The sequence below is a fragment of the Mesoplodon bidens genome, assembly GCF_964165515.1.
Source record: "Mesoplodon bidens genome assembly, chromosome: 5".
Classification (NCBI taxonomy): domain Eukaryota; kingdom Metazoa; phylum Chordata; class Mammalia; order Artiodactyla; family Ziphiidae; genus Mesoplodon; species Mesoplodon bidens.
In genome coordinates, this window is record NC_138161.1 from 101,063,267 (window position 1) to 101,085,130 (window position 21,864).

The 21,864-nt window shown below is 38.8% G+C and overlaps 1 protein-coding gene and 1 pseudogene across 4 annotated transcripts in view; both read right to left on the reverse strand.

The window, feature by feature from the left end:
- Positions 1-841: 841 nt before the first annotated feature.
- The window catches only part of EHHADH (enoyl-CoA hydratase and 3-hydroxyacyl CoA dehydrogenase), a 58,357-nt gene continuing 37,334 nt past the window's right edge, over positions 842-21,864 (reverse strand). For 2 of the 3 annotated variants that reach the window (XM_081236063.1, XM_081236064.1), the window contains 2 exons: positions 15,508-15,849; positions 842-3,850 (listed from right to left, as the gene is read on the reverse strand). In XM_081236063.1, coding sequence (XP_081092189.1) covers positions 2,589-3,850; positions 15,508-15,849 — 1,604 coding nt within the window. In that variant the 3' untranslated portion in view covers positions 842-2,588. The remainder of the gene's footprint in view (positions 3,851-15,507; positions 15,850-21,864) is intronic. The other variant, XM_081236062.1, reaches the window with a different exon arrangement.
- Positions 10,685-11,703, reverse strand: LOC308618351 (serine/arginine-rich splicing factor 3-like; annotated as a pseudogene). The gene has a single exon. The product of its transcript is annotated as a serine/arginine-rich splicing factor 3-like (transcript).

A 21,864-nucleotide genomic window follows, 5' to 3' on the forward strand; every position in this document is an offset into this window, starting at 1 on the left:
CTGGAGCATTATGGCAAAGCTTCAAGGGTGCCTCTAATATGTAGCTCTTGTCAGAGTCAGTTACCACTAGAACATATTTTTAACATGTCACTTAGAAGGTGTTTTTTAAAAAAGTTTTAAAATTATTAACAACAACAAAATAAGTCTTTAAGCAAGTGCATTTTCAATAATGGGATGGGATATCCTGGAAAGGTTTCTTCATATTAGCCACTGTTGTTTGTGAGAGGTAACAGTTTGAATCAGTTTTGCCTCCTTTGACACAAAATAAGGATAATTGAACTCATGCTTCTTCTTCCCATTTTATATCAATATATAAAGTATTGGTCCTTAACATTTATTGGGTCATAGACAGGTCAGAGAATACAATGTAAGATATGGCACCTTTTCTAAGCAATGCACTCAGATACATATACACAAATGTTAGCATAAAGTCTCAAGGGTTATTGACTCAAAATCCATTCATAGGCACTCTAGTTTCAAAACCCCAATCTAAAGGAGAATGTAGGATGAAAATAAGTTTTAAGAACTAAAAAAAGAAGAGAACTCAATATCGAAATCTACTCAAGGTCTAAAGAAGAAAAAGTTGGTGTGTGCATGAATTTGAAATAAGTTTAAATTAATTTGAAACTAAGACACTTACTATTTACTATTACTATTTTACTAAGACACTATTACTATTACTACACACGTTACTATTTTCAGGAATTTTTTTCTATTGATGTCTTTAATTTCAAGGACCAATTTATACAAAATCCAGCAATACACATCTCAAAAATTATTCTAAATTGAACTACAACTCAAAGCACACTCTAGAAGTTTTTTTGGTTTGTTTTTTTACAATGGAAAACTTATGCTATATTCCTTCAAGATTTCTCTATCAGAACTTTTGGTAATTTTGTTTGGGTTCACTGGTGAAAATATTGTAAAAAAAAACATGTTCATTTACATCATCCTGAAGGACAATAACCTAAGCCCATTTGTTTGTTTGTTTACTTATTTATTAACTGCATTAAGATATAATTCACATACCATACAGTTCACACATTTAAGGTATACAAGTCAATGATTTTTAGCAGATTTACAGAGTTATGCAACCATCACCACAATAATTTCAGGACATTTTCATAAACCCAGAAAGAAACCTTGTACTCATTAGCAACCACTCGCTATTCCCCACCCCCAATCATTCCAGCCTTAGGCAAGCTGTAATCTGCTTTCTGTCTCAATAGATTTGCCTATTTTTTCACTTAGCATAATATTTTCAAGGTTCATCATGTTGTAGCATGTATTAGCACTTCATTTCTTTTTATGACTAAATAATATCCTATTATATGGCTATTCTACATTTTATTTATCCACTCATCAGTTGTCGGACATTTGGGTTGTTTCCAATGTGGGGCTATTATGAATAATTCTGCTATAAACATTTGTGTACAAGTTTTTGTGTTGACTAGCCCCTCAACATTTAATCATACAAGGCAAAAAGTAAAAAGAGTACTTATAACAAAATTAAACAAAATTTGTTTTACAGTAATTTTAGACTTGCTAAGATTTCATACCCAACATCACAAAGGCATATCATGACCGGGAAATGCATCATGACTTTATCACAGAATTAGAGGAGGTTAGATCCCTGAGATCTCTTCTTACACTAAGTCAACAACTTAACTCCTTTCCATTACTTCTGTTGGACTAGAAGAGTAAATAAAGACCAGGTTGTGGACATCCGGTGGTCTTGAGGAAATTATCATAAAATGTTACTGAGCCTCTTGCAAGCAGCAAGGACAACTGTGCACATGGGCCTTGGACAGAAGTGTTATATTGAGCATGACTTGCCAAGCTACCCTGACCTCCCCGTTCTGGTCTGAAGTATGTGGTTTCCTCACCAACTCCCAATTGTGTTTTGCCTAAACTTCAACACTGTTCTGCCGTTGATACTCTGCCTCTGACTACTGCCTCTGCCTCTCCCTGGGCAGCTTTCCAAGCTCACTCATAGAGATCCTCACTGCTGACTCTACCCTGCCAACCATCTTCACTCCATCTCCGAGACTGAAGTGAAATTTATCATAGGCTTCCTTGCTGTATTAATGCCCCTCTGGACTCTAGGTCTGTCAAGTGCTGTACAAAATGCTCAGGGGTGCATGATGAGTGTCTGTTGAATGAAGGGTCCATAATATTTCCTATCAGTGCTATGTGTGTGAGGTTGAAAGGGCTCAAAATGAATTTACACATTTATCAGTGAATAATTAATGACATATTTCTCCAATGATCAAAGAACTTGGGAACCTCAACTTATTCCTGAGGCTTTTTCCTTAGTTATTATGGTGTTAGCATAAGTTTATTCACTGAGATTGAAATAATTTATCTGATAGGGACAGATTCCCAGGCATAGGAAGCACATTCCTAAAGATCTGACCCATTAAAATCTTCATCAGACAGAAGACCCAAAGCAGAGTTTTACCTGGCCAATTACTTCTTTTGCTTTGCATTTCAGAGCAAGCTTACTTTGGATCTTTGGATTTAGTTTCACTGAAATTCAGTGAGCATTACCTGATGCCAGCATGTGAGGCAAAACCTGAAAGGCTGAATCACAATTTACTGCTGCGGGATCCTGCCAAGCTTTGCCACTCTTTCAGAGGAGGGTTTCCCTGGGAAGCCAGTTTTTTCAGATAGTCACAAGGCTCCAGTTGGGGAATATCAGGATTCTGCCTGTGATATTTCTGCAACTTCTCTACCACTGTGGGCAACCCAACTGTGGAAGCATAGAACATGGGCCCACCCCTGTGCCTTGGCCATCCATACCCGTGTAAATAGACCACATCAATGTGCTCTGGGGTAGCTGCCATCCCTTCTCCCAAGATGAGGAATGCTTCATTGATGAGTGAATATAAGCAGCGCTCGAGGATCTCATCCCGGCTAATGATACGTGGTTCAATGTGATAGGTTTCTCTGTACTGTGTCAGAAATTTGGAAAGCCAGGGATTAGGTTTGTGAATCCTACCCAATGGCTTATCATAAAGATACCAACCCTCACCTGTCTTCTGGCCAAATCGTCCTGATTCACAGAGCATATCAGGAATTGGGCAATATCTCCAGCTGCCTCGCTTTCGGGAAGGAGTTCCTGGAGGCAATGTAGGTCCAGTAAGACCTTGCCCTTTTCGGGATTTCCAACCTACATCCAACCCAGCAAGATCAGACACTCTAAAAGGTCCCATTTTGAAACCAAACTCTTCCAGCACCTGATCTATCTCCTCTGGTTTACAGCCTTCTTCCAATAAGAAATATGTCTGATTATAATAAGGCTTCAACATTCGATTCCCAACAAATCCAAAACAATTGCCTACAACTACTCCAATTTTTTTAATCTTTTTTGATAAATTCATAATAGTGGCAATGGTAGTGGGGGAAGAGTATTGGCTGGGAATAACCTCTAACAACTTCATGACGTGAGCTGGTGAGAAGAAGTGGGTGCCAATGACCAAGTGAGGACGATCACTGGAAGAAGCAATCTCATCAATGTCCAGGGCTGAAGTATTGGTGCACAAAAATGCTTCTGGCTTGCACACAGCTGACAGTTCAGCAAAGACTTGTTTCTTCAGGTTCATTTCCTCAAATACTGCTTCAATGACTAAATCTACACCACTAAGCTCTTTTATAGATGTAGTTAACCTGGGTTTTGGTCCTGACCAAGGGTGGCCACTCTGCTGCATTTTGGACACTTCCTTTTCTAAGATGGAGGTTATTATCTTGTTTGCAGTCTCTAGCTGCTTCTTGTCTGATTCTACAGCAATCACAGGGATTTTGGCCATTGCAAAAGATATGGCAATGCCTCGGCCCATTGTTCCCAAGCCTGCAGATAAGAGTGAAGGAGAAAAAGAATGATTCAATGGTATTGGAAACTGAGAAATTACTCAGTGAATGGAAGGCTTCTGTGGAAATGTGTCATTCAAAGATACAAATTCAAGGACTACAAATGGATTGAATACTAGTTAAGGGTAGGCACTGTATTAAGTGCTCCAGAAGGTATAACAGTAAGTAGGATTCACACACAAACACACACACACACACACACACTATTAGAAATAATAAACAAGTTCAGCAAGGTTGCAGGATACAAGATCAATATACAAAAATCAATTTTATTTATATATACTAGCAATGAATAATCTGAATATGAAATTAAGAAAACAATTCCCCTTATAATAGCATTAAAAAGAATAAAATACTTCAGAATAAATTTAAGGAAGAATTGTAAGACTTGTACACTAATAACAAAAGAACATTTTTGAAAGAAATTAAATAAAACCTAAATAAATGGAAAGACATCCCATATTTGTGGATCAAAAGACTTAACATTGTTAAGATGGCAATATTACCCAAATCACTCTGCAGATCCAGTGCAATCACTATGAAAAATCCAACTTTTTTTTTGCAGAAATTAACAAGCTGATCCTACAAGTCATAGAGAAATACAAGAAATCCAGAATAACCAAAACAATATAGAAAAAAAAAAGAACAAACTCTTTCTAATTTCAAAACTTTTGACAAATCTACAGTGTTCAAGACAGTGTTATACTGGAATAAGGATAGACATATAGATCAATGAGATAGAATTGAGAGTCCTGAAATAAACTCATACATTTATGGAAACTCAATTTTTGACAAGGGTGCCAATATAATCCAATGGGGAAAGAATAGTCTTTTTCAACAAAGGTGCTGGGACAACTGATATCCATATGCAAAAGAATTTTGTTGAACTTCTACCTCACACCATATACAAAAGTAGATCAAAGTGGATCACTCAAAGTGGATCAAAGACCGAAGTAAGAGCTAAAACTGTAAAACTCTTATGAGTAAATCTTCATGACCTTGGATTAGGCAATAGTTTCTTAGAAATAACACCAAGAGCATAAGCAATAAAAGAAAAAAATTGATAAATTGGACATTATCAAAATTAAAAACTTTTGTGCTTTGAAGGACACAATAAAGAAAGTGAAAAAAAACCCATAGAATAGGAGAAAATATTTTCAAATCATATATCTGATAAGGTACTTGTATCAGAATATATAAAGAACTCAAACTCAACAATAGAAAGACAGCTCAATTTAAAATTAGGCAAAGGAATCTGCAGCAACATGAATGGACCTAGAGATTCTCATACTGAGTGAAGTAAGTCAGACAGATATCATATGATATCACTTACATGTGGAATCTAAAAAAAGGGTACAAATGAACATATCTACAAAACAGAAAGAGTTACAGGTGTAGAATACAAACTTATGGTTACCAGGGGGTAAGTGGGGGGGAGGGATAAATTGAAAGATTAGGATTGATATAAACACACTACTATATATAAAATAGATAACTAATAAGGACCTACTGTATAGCACAGGGAGCTCTACTCAATACTCTATAATGGTCTATATGGGAAAAGAATCTAAAAAAGAGTGGATATATGTATATGTATAAGACTCACTTTGCTGTACACCTGAAACTAACACAACATTGTAAATCAACTATACTCCAATAAAAATTTTTTAAAAATAAAATAAAATTAGGCAAAGGATCAATTAAACATTTCTCCAAAGAAGATATACAAATGGCCAATAAGCATATGAAGAGATGCCTAACATCATTAGTCACTATGGAAATGCAGATCAAAACCACAATGAGCTACCACTTCATACCCATTAGGATAGCTATAATTTAAAAAGACAGACAATAACAAGTTCTAGTGAGGATGTGGAGAAATTGATACCCTGATTCACTGCTGGCAACTTGTAAAATGGTGCTGTTGCAGCAGAAAACAAGCTGGAAGTTCCTCAAAATGTTAAACGTGGAGTTACCACACGATCCAGCAATTCCACTCCTAGGTAGGTAGGTAGGTAGGTATATACATAACCCAAGAGAAATGAAGACATACATCCACACAAAACTTGTACATAGATGTTCATAGCAGCATTATTCAAGATAGCCAAAAAGAAGAAACAAGCCAAATGTCTATCAACATGGATAAACAAAAGGTGGTATGTCTCTCCAGTGGAATATTACTCAGCCGTAAAACTAAATGGTACATCCTATAACATGGATGAGGCTTAAAAAACATTATGCTAAGTTAAAGAAGTTGGATGCAAAAGTTTACTTGTTATATGATTCCATTTATATGACATGTCCAGAATAGGAGCCTCCATAGAGACAGAAAGTAGATTAGTAGCTGCCAGGAGCTGGGAGGATGGGCAATGAGGAATAACTGCAAATGGGTACAGGGTTTCTTTTTAAAGTGATGGAAATGTTCCAAAATTTTTTGTGGCAATGGCTACACAACTTTATGAATATCTAAAAACCACTTAAGTGTACTCTTTTTTTGGTGACATTGTTACTATGTATTTTAAAAATGTTTTAATTGCGGTAAAATATATATAACATAAAACTTAACATCATAACCATTTCTAAGTGTACAGTTCAGGGGCATTAAGTACATTCACAGAGTTGTGCAACCAGCACCACCATCCATCTCCAGAATGCTTTTCATCTTGCAAAACTGAAACTCTGTACTCATTAAACAGTAACTCCCCATTTTGCCCTCTCCCCAGCCCCTGGCAACCATCATTCTACTTTCTATCTTTATAATTTTGACTACTCTAGGTGCCTCATATAAGTGAAATCAAATAGTAGTTGTCCTTTTGTGACTAGCTTATTTCTCTTAGTAGAATAGCCTCAAGGTTTATTCATGTTGTAGCGTGTATCAGAATTTCCCACCTTTTAAGACTGAATAACATCCCTTTGAATATATATATATGTACCACATTTTGTTTATTCATTCATCTGTTAATGGACATTTGGGTTGCTTCCACCATTAGTCCACTATTGTGAATAATTCTATTCTATTCACTATTGTGAATAATTATGGACATGATTATACAAATACCCGTTTGAGTCCCTGCTTCAATTCTTTGTGATATACCCAGAAGTGGAATTGCTGAATCATATGGTAATTCTATTTTTAATTTTTGGAGGGATTGCCATACTTTTTTTCAGCAGCTGCAGCATTTTATGTTGAATTGTACTCTTTAAATGGGTGAATTTTATGATACGTTTCACCTCAATAAAACTGTTATTAAAAATATGAGTAGTACCAACCCTCAAGGAACTTATAATCTAGTGGTGGGAAAGAAAAAAGTTCATAAATATCTACCCTTAAAGGTAAAGTAAGTGATGAGAGAAGTTCAAATTTCTTTGGTGATTCAAAGGAAAGAGATTATTTTTGGTTGGATGAGTCAAGAAAAACTTCAAGATAAAGATATTTGAAGAAATATTTAAAGAAAGATCAAACTAAAACAGTGAAATTGGAGAAGTTGAACCACCCAGCTGGGGAAGGGAAAAGAAAAATGAGAAATATTTTTTAAAAAGGCAAGAAGGGGGCTTCCCTGGTGGCGAGGTGGTTGAGAGTCCGCCTGCCGATGCAGGGGACATGGGTTCGTGCCCCGGTCCGGGAGGATCCCACGTGCTGCGGAGCAGCTGGGCCCGTGAGCCATGGCCGCTGAGCCTGCGCGTCCGGAGCCTGTGCTCTGCAACGGGAGAGGCCACAACAGTGAGAGGCCCATGTACTGCAAAAAAAAAAAAAAAAAAAAAAAAAAAAAAAAAAAGGCAAGAAGGATGGAAAATGTAGAAAAATTATTTGATGGCAAAGATGTTGCTATTTCTTTCCCACACCATTTCATTTTCTTCCTGGGCACATAGAAGCCTGTACTTTCTAGACCTCTGGTATCCTGGTAGGGCCTGTAACTAATTCTGGTCAAAGGAATGGGGAAGAGGATGGTGTGGGATCACGACTGGCCCCTAAAATCTCCCACAAAATCCTTCATTACCACCTGGGTATAGAAGATGCAGAGAACAACTCTGAGGCTTTGGAGGAGACCCTAGAGCAGATGTTGGTCTGCAGGTTGCATCCAGCCCACTGCCTGCTGGTGAGCTAAGAATATTTTTACATTTTAAATAGCTGAAAATGAAAGAATAAGAATATTGTGTGACATAGGAAAACTATATCAAATTCAAATTTTAGTGTCCATAAATAAAGTTTTACTGGAATCAGTCACACTGATTTGTTTTTGTATTGTCTATGGCTGGTTTTTTTTCTTCAGCTACTTTAATTATAAAAATCTTTCATGTTCTCAAAAAAAAAAAAAAAAAAAGGAAAACCAGAAGGCAACAGTCTAGTACAAAAATATAAAACCAGAAGATATTACCACCAACCAGGTCTGATAACTAAATCATGCTGGGGATTCTGAAAATAAAAGTACACGAATACAAAGTACTAAACCAGTGGTTCTTATATAACCAGGGATGGAAAAATGAGTCAGTAGGCCTGGAAAATACCATTCCTAAAAAGAAGCACTGCAAGAATATAAATCATAACTCTACAGTAAAAAGCGACCAGGACTTTCCATCCAGACATGGGTGAGTCTAAATAGGTGGTGATGCCATCTACTGATCACATGACCTTTTAAGGAACTGTACAAAAGCATAGAAACAGTAGGTAAAATGTATCCACATCTCATAAAATTAAAATTTCTCTGGCTAATTTATCTTTGTATTTACCTTTCTGCTTAAGACATGGAGGTCAGAAGTAACCCACAATGAACCGAGAACCATAGAATATTAACTATTCTTGAAAGCATAAAAACCAACTATAATCCTTAGATATGTTCCTTAAATTAGCACCAAGTATTATTAATAGTGACCTCTAGTGAACACCTGTAATCATTACACCACAAGTCAAAGTCTGTGACTGCTTTCAGTATCATATTCAACTGAGAATGCAAGACAAAACTGGCCAACGGGACTTGTTAATTTCAGAAATCACAGTAACTGAACTTTTTAATAGCCACAATGTAAATGTAGAATGTAAGATTTTAATGATTTCTATCTTCCATATTTTTAACAAGCCATAAAATTGTGCTAGGGTTTCTGGTTAAAGTGATTGCAAATTTGGACCCTAAGGTTAAATCCCAGAGGTTAATTTTATATCAGGTCTGTATTAGCCACATTATAGCTATAATCCACTATCCTTTTTACAGAAACCCTTCCAATTTAAGACTCTGCAAGTTGTATACTGCCAAAAATGCCCATGTAGATTTAAAAGAGCAGTGTAATATTGATGTACCATATTACTTCCATGAATTCTTAGCTATCTTGCCTTGCTTGATCCTAACAAAGGTTTTAACCTATGAAATGCTGAAAGACAAAAGGCCCAAAGCCCGAGTTCCCAGTAAATCAATAGGCAGTCTTAAAAGTGTCTTCTGTAACAAGGCTCATACTGAACTCCACTGACACCAGTTCTGCCCCTGTGACACCCAGGACTTTCCTCCCTTGATATGTGCATGAAAGGTGAAGAAGGACCACTGGAAATAATTTGTTTAGGATCTGTATCTTATAAAACATCCTTATAGATTAATACAATGACATCTTTTATATTAAAGAAAGTCAGTACAGCATAATCCAAAACTATCTTTAAATAGCACATTTAAGGAAACTAAGCCAAGAGACTGTTGCATTATGATTTAATCTAATTGCACAAAAATTTGAAATTACAACTCCTCTAGATTTCTAAGAAGAAGGTTATGCATGCCTCCATATTCAATTATGCACTGTTACATTTGAACCAGATAGTGAATTTCACATCATGATGGATCAATTTAGAATTTCCATGCAACACCTCAAATTATATAAAATGGAAGCAATTTTTAAAGCTTTGTGGAACGTTTAAAGTTCTACTTTGTGCTAAAGTGTTTTTTTTTTTTTTTGCTTTTTGTTTGTTTGTTTTTTTACCAGCAACTTTGGATTATAATGTATCAGGTGGCTCTACTTGAAAATGCTGGTCACTGAATATCATGGACTTTGAACTGGCTTCTACTCCTAAAAATGTATCATCACTTAAGTAGACAACCAAAAATTCCCTTCACTTCAAAAGCCTCAAATTGTGTTTCTTACAAAATAAGATTTGTGTAACCAACTGACTTCTATGGGACAAGAACTATGGTAATAGTGGGTTCAACTATTACACAATTATGTTAATATTTTATTTTCAAAAGCACTTTACAAGAAAATGTAAGTATGGCTTCCAATAGGAATGTTATACCTGGACTTGATTGGTACCAAGCTCAGATTTTAGTTTTGCAAGGAAAAACAGGCTTTCAGGTTAAACAACAATTTGTAACCAAAACTTTAATCCCAAGGATTCTCACAAAACATATTACAAATGACAGCATGAAAAAAAAAATCTTATACGGTAACTCAAAGTTCAGCTCTACAATGTACCCTTAAACTAGCAGGACATTGGTATATTGAATAGTCTCAAATTTCCAAATAATATTACAAAGAGCTATGTATTCATATACAGCAATCACAGAAGGAACTTATGACCTAAAGCAAAGGTAAACTAACTTTCTTGAAACTTCTTAGATTCTAAACCCACCGGACAACCTCTTGTCCGGGGTGAAGACTAGTGGAATTTTTAAACCTCTAATCTAGTTTAATGGTGCAGTTTTAATTTTTACCTGCTGGCTTGTGTTCACAGCAGCTTTTAAAGACTGCTTGCTTAACTACAGCTGCATATCCCAGCTACAGAAAGTCTTTTCAATTTTTGCCAGTTTTGTTTCCATAATATTAAACATCACACTTTAGCTGAATAGGAGTTAGAGGTTTATTATCAGTCTATGCAAGACTAAAAATTCAAAGCAAATTCAATTTTGCATAAGGGAACATTGTAAAGTAACAATTCTTGATATTACATGCCTCATATGATCCATTTCAAACCGTAGAGAATTACACCTTTATGTGTCACTGTTCCAAGGGACAAAGAAATGTGAACAGCTAAAACATTTAAAAAATGCACCAAACTTATGAAGTCTCAAACAAAACTTGAATTTTCTGTACATACTCCTGTCAAATGAAGTTATTTCCTGTACACCACTCCCTCTTGCAAACTGGTCTTCTATTTCCTTTCATTTGACCTAGATCGGCTATGAGACCTAGAGAAAGATTGGGACGGCTTGTGATTTCTCTCCTGGGACAGTGATCTCTCTCTTCTCCTGTCTCTAGAAAGGGACCTGCTCCGGCTGCGGGAGAAGCTTCTCCGTCTTGGAGATGTGTGGCAAGGTGGAGGACTCCTCCTCCAATAATCATCCCGAGGGCGATGACCCCAAGAAAGAGGCAGCCCATGATTTCGACTTCTCTTTTCACCATTCGACAATTCCACTCTTACTCGGCGGCCACATAGTGTTCTCTCATCTAGTTCTTGGACAGCATCAGCTGCATCTCGGGATCTTCAAATTCAACAAAAGCAAAGCCGGGAGGGTTTCTAGCAACCCACACACTTCGGAGTGGTCCATAATAGCCAAAAGCTCGTTCCAATTCAGCCTTGTTACCATTCTTTCCAAGATTACCTACATGAACTTTACAGTCCAGCAGACAGGAATCACGATGCATTTCAAGATCTCGGGTTAGAAATGCGAAGGCTCAAATCCACACACCCTCAGCTGGGTCTTCCCGGTTCCCTCCCGCCTGGCACCTGCAGATGCTCTCGCACACCCATCGTCCACGAAATTGCTCTATGGCTGTTTTTGTCCTCAATAGCAGAGGTGAGTAGTTGCAAAAGAGACCATATGGCCCCAAAAGTCTAAAACATTTACTATCTGGAACTTTACAGAAAAAGTTTGCTGACCCTTATCCAGGAGGATGGCAGAGCCACTACTTGGAAAGAACCTGGTTGTAAAATTACTGCGGAGTGAGGAGGAAAATGATCTTTATTGTGCTAAGCCACTGAGATTGTTATTTGTTACAGCAGCAGGTTACCTGTTACCTAACCAACCCACTGTGGATGTTTCGTGAAAGACATGTATATATAACTCTTCTACACTTCACAATGACTAGCTTTGGGGATTGTTTCTTTTTTTTTCAATTGAAGTTTAGTTGATTTACAATATTCTTTAGTTTTAGGTGTACAACATAGTGATTCAAAATTTTTATAGATTATACTGGATTTAAAGTTATTATAAAATATTGGCTATATTACCTGTGCTGTACAATATATCCTTGTAGCTTATTTATTTTATACATAGTAATTTGTGCCTCTTAATCCCCTGTGGCAATTGGTTTTGAATAAAGAATGTTATCAATAATAAGAAATCACTGATTTAGTTTCTCTGGAATATATTTAATTTTTAAATTGTATTAAATTATTTAATACAATATATATATATATTAAATTATTTAAAACATTTAGGTTTCCAAATTTACTAAGCATCTGCATTTCACTCAGTAACAAGAAGGCTGGATAGCTCTCACTGTTGTAGCAGCTTGTATCCTAAACTTTGGCCTGGGTAAATAGGAGGTAGAGTTGGGGGTTCAAAACCCTGGCCTCCTAGCTTTCAGTCCCAAGCTGAAAATTCCTACCATGTAGAGATTATAAACTCACAGGGACAATAAGGACTAATGAGAAGTTTATGTGAAAGTGCTTTGTAAAGTATAATGTCATGCAGGTGATATCTCAGCACGGGACACAGTGGGGAAGGAAGGCCACCTGGTGAAGTTGGAGCAGAACTCCTCGGCGCTCACCTCTCAGAGCAGGTCTGCTGAAGGACCACTGGGGCTCCAAACAACTCATAATCCAAACCACAAAGTGGGCCAGACTAAGGTTTTTTAGAGTGTCTTAGCTATAATTTTAGATCTTCTTCAGTTCTATAAACTGATACTTTTCATTTAATCACTGAAACAAAATATACATGAAAACAGTATCTATTTCTTTCAAAAAGTTCTTAGCTACTAACTTCTCTTTTCACAACCTTGTGGTCTCAAAGTTCTCAAGAACAAAGGGCTGAAAGACCAAACTTTTCACTGTTGGTAATTATGTTTTCACAGGTACATATTGCATTTACATTGAATTTAGTTTCTTAATTTTTCCTCATTAAACACACACAGACAGGGACCAGGAGTCCTGCTCCTGTACCAAATCACTGCCTTTAACTGCCATGGAATTAAATCTAGTCAAGAACCTCTTCTACTCAGAGAAGTAAATACAGGATAAGGGATGCTTTGACTACTGGTTCTGCAGTGTTTGGTCAACTGCAGTCTTCTCCCCTTCTGACAGGCGAGGTGGGAGAATGTGAACTTGCAGTTTGCACCAGCCTGATCTGAGAACATAGGCTCATGGAAGTGCAAAGTTGGGCTCATGAGGGCTGGGGTTTTGCCAGAGGGCATAATGAAAGGATGAGTCGTGGCATTTGAGGACATTGGTAAGAGAGTAGCTGAAGTTATGACTGGAAATGAAACTGAATAGAGAAGAAAGTAAAGATAGGAGGAGCTGATCAAGTAACACATGTGCTAGTTAGAATAACCGAGAAAGGGATGTGGGAAAATACAAGGTTGTAGTGAAAAAGTGAGATTTCTCATTTCACGGGTGGAGAAATATTGAGGGTAAAGACAAGACCTACAGTGAAGCCATAAGTGTGGGTCACAGAAGTGAAGTGAGGTGAGCGTCACTGGATCTGAGGGGGTGAAGGAACCCAGAAGCAACAGGGCTGGGTTATTCAGGGCTGAATTATTCACACAGAGGATGAAGACAACCAGATGGGAGCAGGATTTGGGCCACAGAGGATAACTGTGAGCCAGGTACTAAAATGAGGGCAAAGCAGGGGAGCACTGACAGTAATGAGGAGGGATAAAGTGATACGACTGGATGGCAGGATCACAGAGGAGAGTGTCCTGAAAGGGGTAATGGTCTGAGAGGGGAACTGGGAAGTGACAGTGAGGTCCATGGAGTGTGGGAGAAGCAACAGCATTCTCTTGACAGGGCTGCGGTAGAAGCAGGTGCCCAGGGTAAGCCAGGTTTCAGGCAGGAGACAGAGGGGGAGCCATTAGTAAACCAGATGAGGCTGTGGGCGTGTTCCAGAGGACACAGGGTGCAGCGGGAGGCTGTGTCACAAAGAAGAAGTGCAGAGCGGGATGTGGATAAACATGAAGAAGGGGGAAATGACGAACTCTCTCACTTTATTTTTATCCACATTGTCTTCTACGCAGTTTAAATGCTTCTTCAAATATTTTTCAGAACAATGTGGGGTATGCTTAAAAAAAAACAACCTTAAACTTTTAAACATTCCATGTTAGACACAAACCTGAAGTATTTTTATTTTTGTTTTGTTTTGTTTTTTGCAGTATGTGGGCCTCTCACTGTTGTGGCCTCTCCCGTTGCGGAGCACAGGCTCTGGACGCGCAGGCTCAATGGCCATGGCTCACAGGCCCAACCGCTCTACGGCATGTGGGATCTTCCCAGACCGGGGCATGAACCCGTGTCCCCTGCATCGGCAGGCGGACTCTCAACCACTGCGCCACCAGGGAAGCCCTGAAGTATTTTTAAAAAGCTCACAATAAGGAAATAGGGAAATTCTCAAACGACGGTTGACAAACAGGATACTGATAAACTTAAAACTTTTACTATTATTTTGCATTAATTATTCTTGGCTTGAAGGAATACAAGGAAGAAGAAACAGGTAAGTACATAACTGGGAACAAATATTGATGTTGCTGAAAGAGTATAAAAAAGGGATACTCATGGTTCTTTGTCACACTATTTATCCATCTCCTTAAAAAATCACAAGTGAACAGAGTCACTGCTAGAGGAGCACAGTGTGTTTGCGTTAAAGACACACTATTTTATTCCCAAACTTGACTGAAACCACAACAGACTAAGAAGATGTAGAGAGGGCTCCTCCCCTCCAAGCTGGGTTGGTGTTAGAGAGCTGGGTGAGGGTTAAGAAAGTTGATGCTTTTAGTAAACTTTGGACCTCCTCCCCCAGAAGACTGTATACAAGCTAATACATATAACATTTCACTTACTATTTCAGAAGGTTTGGAATCTACCCAAGACCATTCTTGGGCCAAGACTAAGAGAAAGGGAAGTTTAGGAAAGTGGCCTGAAGAAGGCAATCAGAGAGCTAGCTTCTGAGGAAAGAAGACATTTTGTTTGAGAAATTTTCTAGGGGAAAAAAGTAGGGAAGCCACTATTTCAGAGTTCAAATGAATTTGAGGATAGTGGTTTTGAACCAGGAGAAGTGAATGGATGCAAGGACCAGAAAGATATAGCCTTCATTCCAAATCCCTAGCTATAGGAGTGACAGAACACACTTTGAAATGTGCAACATATTAATAATCATTGTTGGAAAATCCAGGAATGAGAGACATGGAAGAGGTAGAAATGAGTTAAAAAATGCCCAGAGTCTAGAATCAGACAGACCTACATTAGATGACTTGGGTTTCATTAGCTCGCTGTTGAGAAGGTTAGTGTTTCTAGGCCTCACATATAAAGTAAAGATAGTTCATGGGCTGGAGTGAAAATTAAGTTAGGTAAAACAAGTGATATGTTTAGCAAAGAGCCTGGCACCTGGTGGCCCTAAGCAAATGGTAATACTTTACATGTGCAGATTTGGGGAGTGACATTACCCATGTTCTTACCGAGAATGCCAACAGAAGAGATGGGCTGTGCCAGTGCTGTTTTCCAGGATGCTCCAGAGGGAGTGGACCACTTATTTGTGGTCCTCTCCGCCAAGAAAGAATATTGCAGGGCTCTAGCCTGCCCTGATCTCTGAAGGTACACATACAGCTCCTCTTCCTTCTTGATGCCCACCTCATAGGGATACTGGACAGCGGCCTGGACTGCACGGATGGAAGTCTCCTGAGAAAGGCACCCAGGGTGCTGCTTCCGCATCTTCAGAAGGGCTTCACTGAAAACGGTGTCCATGTTGGACAAGCTCTGGATCGGCTTGCTGTAGATTCTACGAGATTCTAGAGATTGATCTGAAAGAAATAAGAAAGAAAATCTGGAAATGTTACTTATACCAAGGGAATATGTGTATATAATGATAATAATAAGTTGTTCAAATTCAAAATATGAAATTAAATACTATTCATCAAGATATTTAATGTAACACTAATACCAAAATCCCTGACATCTTTGCAACTTAGTCCCATTAGATAGAATTTAATAGATTCAAAGCAATTTCCAGTTACCTAATTGAGGCATAAAAGTTACACTTTCTTTTTACTTCAAGGCCAAGATAATATTATGATAGATTAATTATATTAATCTGCCAGTGAGCTTAAGGAAAATTGTTCTGAGTTAATAATATTTTAGGTTCAAAATAATTTTAACTTCACTCTTAACAGTAACAAAAACTTTAAAATACCTAGAAAAGGAGACAGTGTAATATCGGCACAAGGATAGAGATACAAATCAATGGAGAGAATTGAGAGTTCAAAAAATAAATCCTTATAATCACTGCCAATTGATTTTCAACACAGGTGCCAAAACAATTTAATGAGAGAAAGGAGATGCTGAGGACAACTGGATATCCACATGAAACAAACAAACAAACAAACTTAGATCCTTACCTAGCACCATATATAAAAATTAATTCAAAATGGATCATAAATCTAAATTGAAGGGCTAAAGCTATAAAAATTTTTAAAAAGAAAAATCTTTATGACCTTTGGTTAGGCAAGGTATTCTTAGCACAATCCATGAAAGAAAAAAATCAATAAGTTGGATTTCATCAAAATTAAAGACTTTTGTACTTCAGAGAACACAATTAAGCAAATGAAATGAAATGAAATGATAAACTATAGACCGGGAGAAAATATTTGTGTAGTAGGCAAAATAACACCCTCCTCAAATGTCTACTTCCTAATCCCCAGAACCTATGAATATATTACCTTACATGGCAAAGAGACTCTGCAGAAGTGATTAAGGTTAAAGACCTTGAAATGTGAAGATTAACGTGTATTATCCAGGTGGGCCCAATCTAATTACACGAATGCTTAAAAGAGGAGAGCCTTTCCCAGCTGGAGTGAGAGAGGAAGAGTCAGAGAGATGCAACACAGGAATGACTGGCTCCATGGATGACAATCTGGCTTTGAACATGGTGGAAGGGGGCCAAGAGCCAAGGAATGCAGTGACCTCTAAGAAGCTAGGAATGGCCATCAGTTTACAACCAGCAAAAACATGGAGACCTTGGTCCTACAACACAAGTACTGAATTCTGCCAACAACCCGAGTGAGCAGTAAACAGATTCTCCCTTAGAGCCTTCAGAAAGGAGTGCAGCTGCTGACACCTGGGTTTAGTCCAGTGAGACCCCTACCAGACTTCTGACCTATAGATCACTAAGTAATTTATTTGTGTTGTTAAAACTGCTGAGCTGTGGTAATTTGTTATCAAGCAGTAGAAAATGAATACAATTCGCATACAGAATATCTAATTAAGTATTTGTATCCAGAGTATATAAAGACCTCTTATGACTCAATAATAAGAAGGCAAACAACTCAATTTTAAACTGGGTAAAAACTTGAGTGGATATTTCACCAAAGAGCATATACAAACAGCTAGTAAGCAATGAAAAAATATTCAGCATCATTAGTTATTAGGGAAATGCAAATTAAAACCACAATGAATGTGGTAGGCAGCCTCTAAGTAATGGGATGTCGTTTCTAAGATTAAATGACAAAAAGACTCTTGCTCTCTCACTTGCTCACTCTGAGGGAAACAAGCTACCATGGGTGAGCTGCCCTCCAGTGAAGCCCATGAGGCAAAGAACTGAAGGAGACTTTCAGCCAACAGCCAGTGAGGAACCGAGGCCCTCAGTTCAACAGACCAAGAGGAAATGAATTCCACTAACAGCCACTTGAGTGAGCTTGGAAGCAGATCGCTCCCCAGTCAAGCCTCCAGGTAGATACAGCACCCCCTGCAATACCTTGAATGTAGTCTTTTGTGAAACCCTAAACCAGAGGGCCTAGCTAACCACACCCAGATTCCACAGAAACTGTAAGATAGTAATTGTTTGATTTTAAGCAAATAAATTTTGGGATAATTTGTTATGCAACTATACATAACCAACACAGACCCATTAGAAGGACTATCATCAAAAAGACATGACACAGGGCTTCCCTGGTGGCGCAGTGGTTGAGAGCCCGCCTGCCGATGCAGGGGACACGGGTTCGTGTCCCGGTACAGGAGGATCCCACGTGCCGCGCAGCGGCTGGGCCCGTGAGCCATGGTCGCTGAGCCTGCGCGTCCGGAGCCTGTGCTCTGCAGCGGGAGAGGCCACAGCAGTGAGAGGCCCGCATACCACAAAAAAAAAAAAAAAAAAAGACATGACACAAAATGTTGGCGGTGATGTGGAGTACCTAGAACCCTCGTACATTGCTTGTGAGAATATAAAACAGTACTTTCACTTTGAAAAACAGTTTGGCAGTTTCTTAAAAAGATAAACATAAACTTACTGTTCGACCCAGCAATTTCACTCCTAGGAATCTACCCAAGAGAAATGAAAACATAAAACTTGTATGTGAATACTCATTGCAGCATTATTCATAGTAGCTCAAAACCAAAAGCAATGTGAATATCCAACTGATGAATGGATAAAGAAAATGTGGTATAGCCATACAATGAAATACTATTCAGCAATAAAAAGGATCAAACTGGACTTCCCTGGTGGCGCAATGGTTAAGAATCCACCTGCCAGTGCAGGGGACACAGGTTCCAGCCCTGGTCCAGGAAGATCCCACATGCTGCAGAGCAACTAAGCCCGTGAGCCACAACTAATGACCCTGTGCTCTAGAGCCCGAGAGCCACAACTACTGAGCCTACATGCCACAACTACTGGAGCCTGCGTGCCACAACTTCTGAAGCCCACGTGCCACAACTACTGAAGCCCGCATGCCTAGAGCCTGTGCTCTGTGACAAGAGAAACCACTGCAGTGAGAAGCCCGAGCACCGCAACAAAGAGTAGTCCCCGCTCACTGGAACTAGCGAAAGACTGCACGCAGCAATGAAGACCCAACGCAGCCAAAACTAACTTAATTAATTAATTAATTAATTAATTATTTAAAAAGGGACTTCCCTGGTGGCACAGTGGTTAAGAATCCACCTGCCGATGCAGGGGACACAGGTTCAAGCTCTCATCCAGGAAGATACCACATGCTGTGGAGCAACTAAGCCTGTGTGCCATAACTACTGAGCCTGTGCTCTAGATCCTGCATGCCACAGCTACTGAAGCCCGAGTGCCTAGAGCCCGTGCTCTGCAACAAGAGAAGCTGCCGCAATGAGAAGCCCACGCACCACAACGAAAAGCAGCCCGCACTCACCACAACGAAGACCCAACGCAGCCAGGAAAAAAAAAAAAAGGATCAAACTAATGATACATGCTACAACACAAATGAACCTTAAACACATAATGCAAGCTGAAAGAAGCCAGATGCAAAAGATTACATATTGATGTGATGTAATTTATTTTAAATGTCCAGAAGAGGCAAATCTATAGGGACAGAAAGATCAGCTGTTGCCTAGGGCTGGGGGTGGGAGTGGGGGTAAGCTGCAAAAGGGCAGAGGGAACTTTGGGGGATAGTGGAGAAGTCCTAAAACTGATTTATGGAGATGGTTGCACAACTCTAACTCAAAGGCAAATTATGCCTCATTAAGGCTGTTAAAAAATATCTAGCAATGAATTTATTAAGAAAGGTACAAGACCTTTAAGAAGGTCTATATAACATTTTATTGAAGAACATAAAATAATACCTTAATAAAGAATGACCCCATGTCCCTGAATATAAATACTTAATAGCATAAAATAAATATTTTCCATATATTATATATGAATTTCTAATCAGAATCCTTGTGGTCCTATTTTTTTAAATAACTCAAAAGAATGATTTTAAAGTTTACATAAAAGTATAAATGTGGGGCTTCCCTGGTGACGCAGTGGTTGAGAGTCCGCCTGCCGATGCAGGGGACATGGGTTCGTGCCCCGGTCCGGGAAGATCCCACATGCTGCAGAGCGGCTGGGCCCGTGAGCCAGGGCCGCTGGGCCTGTGCGTCCAGAGCCTGTGCTCCACAACGGGAGAGGCCACAGCAGTGAGAGGCCCGCGTACGGGAAAAAAAAAAAAAAAGTATAAATGTGTATAAATCTGTGTAACAAATTTATACTTTTAACAAAACTGTTTTCTATAATAGTATTCCAGAAACTGTTTCCTAAAAAGTGCTACTATCTCTTAAAAAATAAAGCAATATAACAAAAATGTACACCTTCGTTAATTAGACCAGAAACCTACCAGAGCTTACAAAGCAGTTTCACTATAAAAAGACAGATGAATGTGAGCCAGTCTGGCATTGGTATGTTACTATGTGTCCAAGGGAGAGTAAGGTTTGGATATAATCATGTGCACAAGGAAAAACTGTATCTGTGAGGCATTGTATAATCTCAACCTTTTTTTTTTTTAACCTAGGAGGCAAGAACATTTCCTTAATGCTTGATTACTGTGTAGAATTGAAAAGAATGGATTTTTAAATTAATGCTTTCCCATATGATATAAGAATAAGATTCAGGAAAGGAGGCAAGATGGTGAGTAGCAGCATGTGGTCCCTGTTAACCCTGCTATTGTTGGAAAAACATGAACTCTACCCAACAGGCTACCAATTACTTGCTCAGTTAACCGATGAGTTACCCAATCTTCAATTTATGGGAAGGCAAGCTCAGTGCAGAAGGATGAAGACCTTTCCGGGGCCTACAGCTGATTTAATTCCCTGGTGGCTCAAAAGAGAGACAAGAACAGACAGTGGGGAGAGGACAAGTGGAAGAGGAAAGGAGGCAGAGCTGTCAGTGTCGTGGCATCTGACAACAGGTGGCTGTTGCCGTCTTTCCTGGGACAGAGCATAGATGGGTTTGGGATATCTTAGAGCTAGATCTCTGTCCTTGTGACACTACCACCAGCCCCACCATGACAGGGGCTGATTCTCAACATCATAGCACACAACAGAGTTATTTGAGGAGTTTAAAAAGTTTGGATGCCCATGCCCCACTGTGAACTCAGTTAAGAATCTTTAAGGGTGGGGCCTGGGCATGAGTATTTTTTAAAAATTCAATAGTTGATTTTGAGGTATAGCCTCTGGGAGGTCCAAGAGCAGAGCATATGTCAGCCACTGTATCAAAGACAGCTGTAACTCCTAGCAACTCTAACCTGGGCCAGAGATTGAAAAGAGATGAGAAAGAAAAAAAGCAAGAAAGTGGTCCAGTGGTTAAGACTTCGCCTTCCAATGCAGGGTGTGCAGGTTCGATCCCTGGTTGGGGAGCGAAGATCCCACATGCCTTGCGGCCAAAAGACCAAAACATAAAACAGAAGCAATATTGTAACAAATTCAAAAAAAGACTGTAAAAAAAATGGTCCATATCAAAAAAGTCTTAAAAAAAAAAGGAAGAAGAAAAAAACTTAATGGTGTGCAGCAATTTTAGCCAGTTGGCATATTCTTAGTATTCTGGGGATACTCAGAACCTCTGAGACTACAGATGCACATTTTGGGAGCCCCCCAGAGCACTTGTCCCAACAAGCCTAAGGCCAAACTAAGTATATCCACTGGAGAGTGTTGGATCATGGCACAACCATTAGAAGGTTTTTCCCTGTCAATTTCCTATTCCTTTTGTTCTGTGGCTGTAACTGAAGGATGCTATTATCTTAAAACTTCATTTTATTACTACAAAATATACTCAGAATTTCCACTTTGGGTCTACAAGTATGGTGTTTTCAAAGTGTATTTCTTATACAGCTGGTAGTTTTAGACTCTTGGTAGTTTTAAAGTCACTCAGCTGTAACTACATAATAAGAGGGGCAAGTGTGAGCAGGTCAGCACCAGCATTAGCTGCCAGGAACATGGGAAAGTGAAGAACTAATTAATGATTCAAATATGCTTATAATTGAATTCTTTCCCTGACCCATTCACATTTTTTCTTAATTCTTTGAAGTTTTCTAAGGCAGAAGTTTTAATTA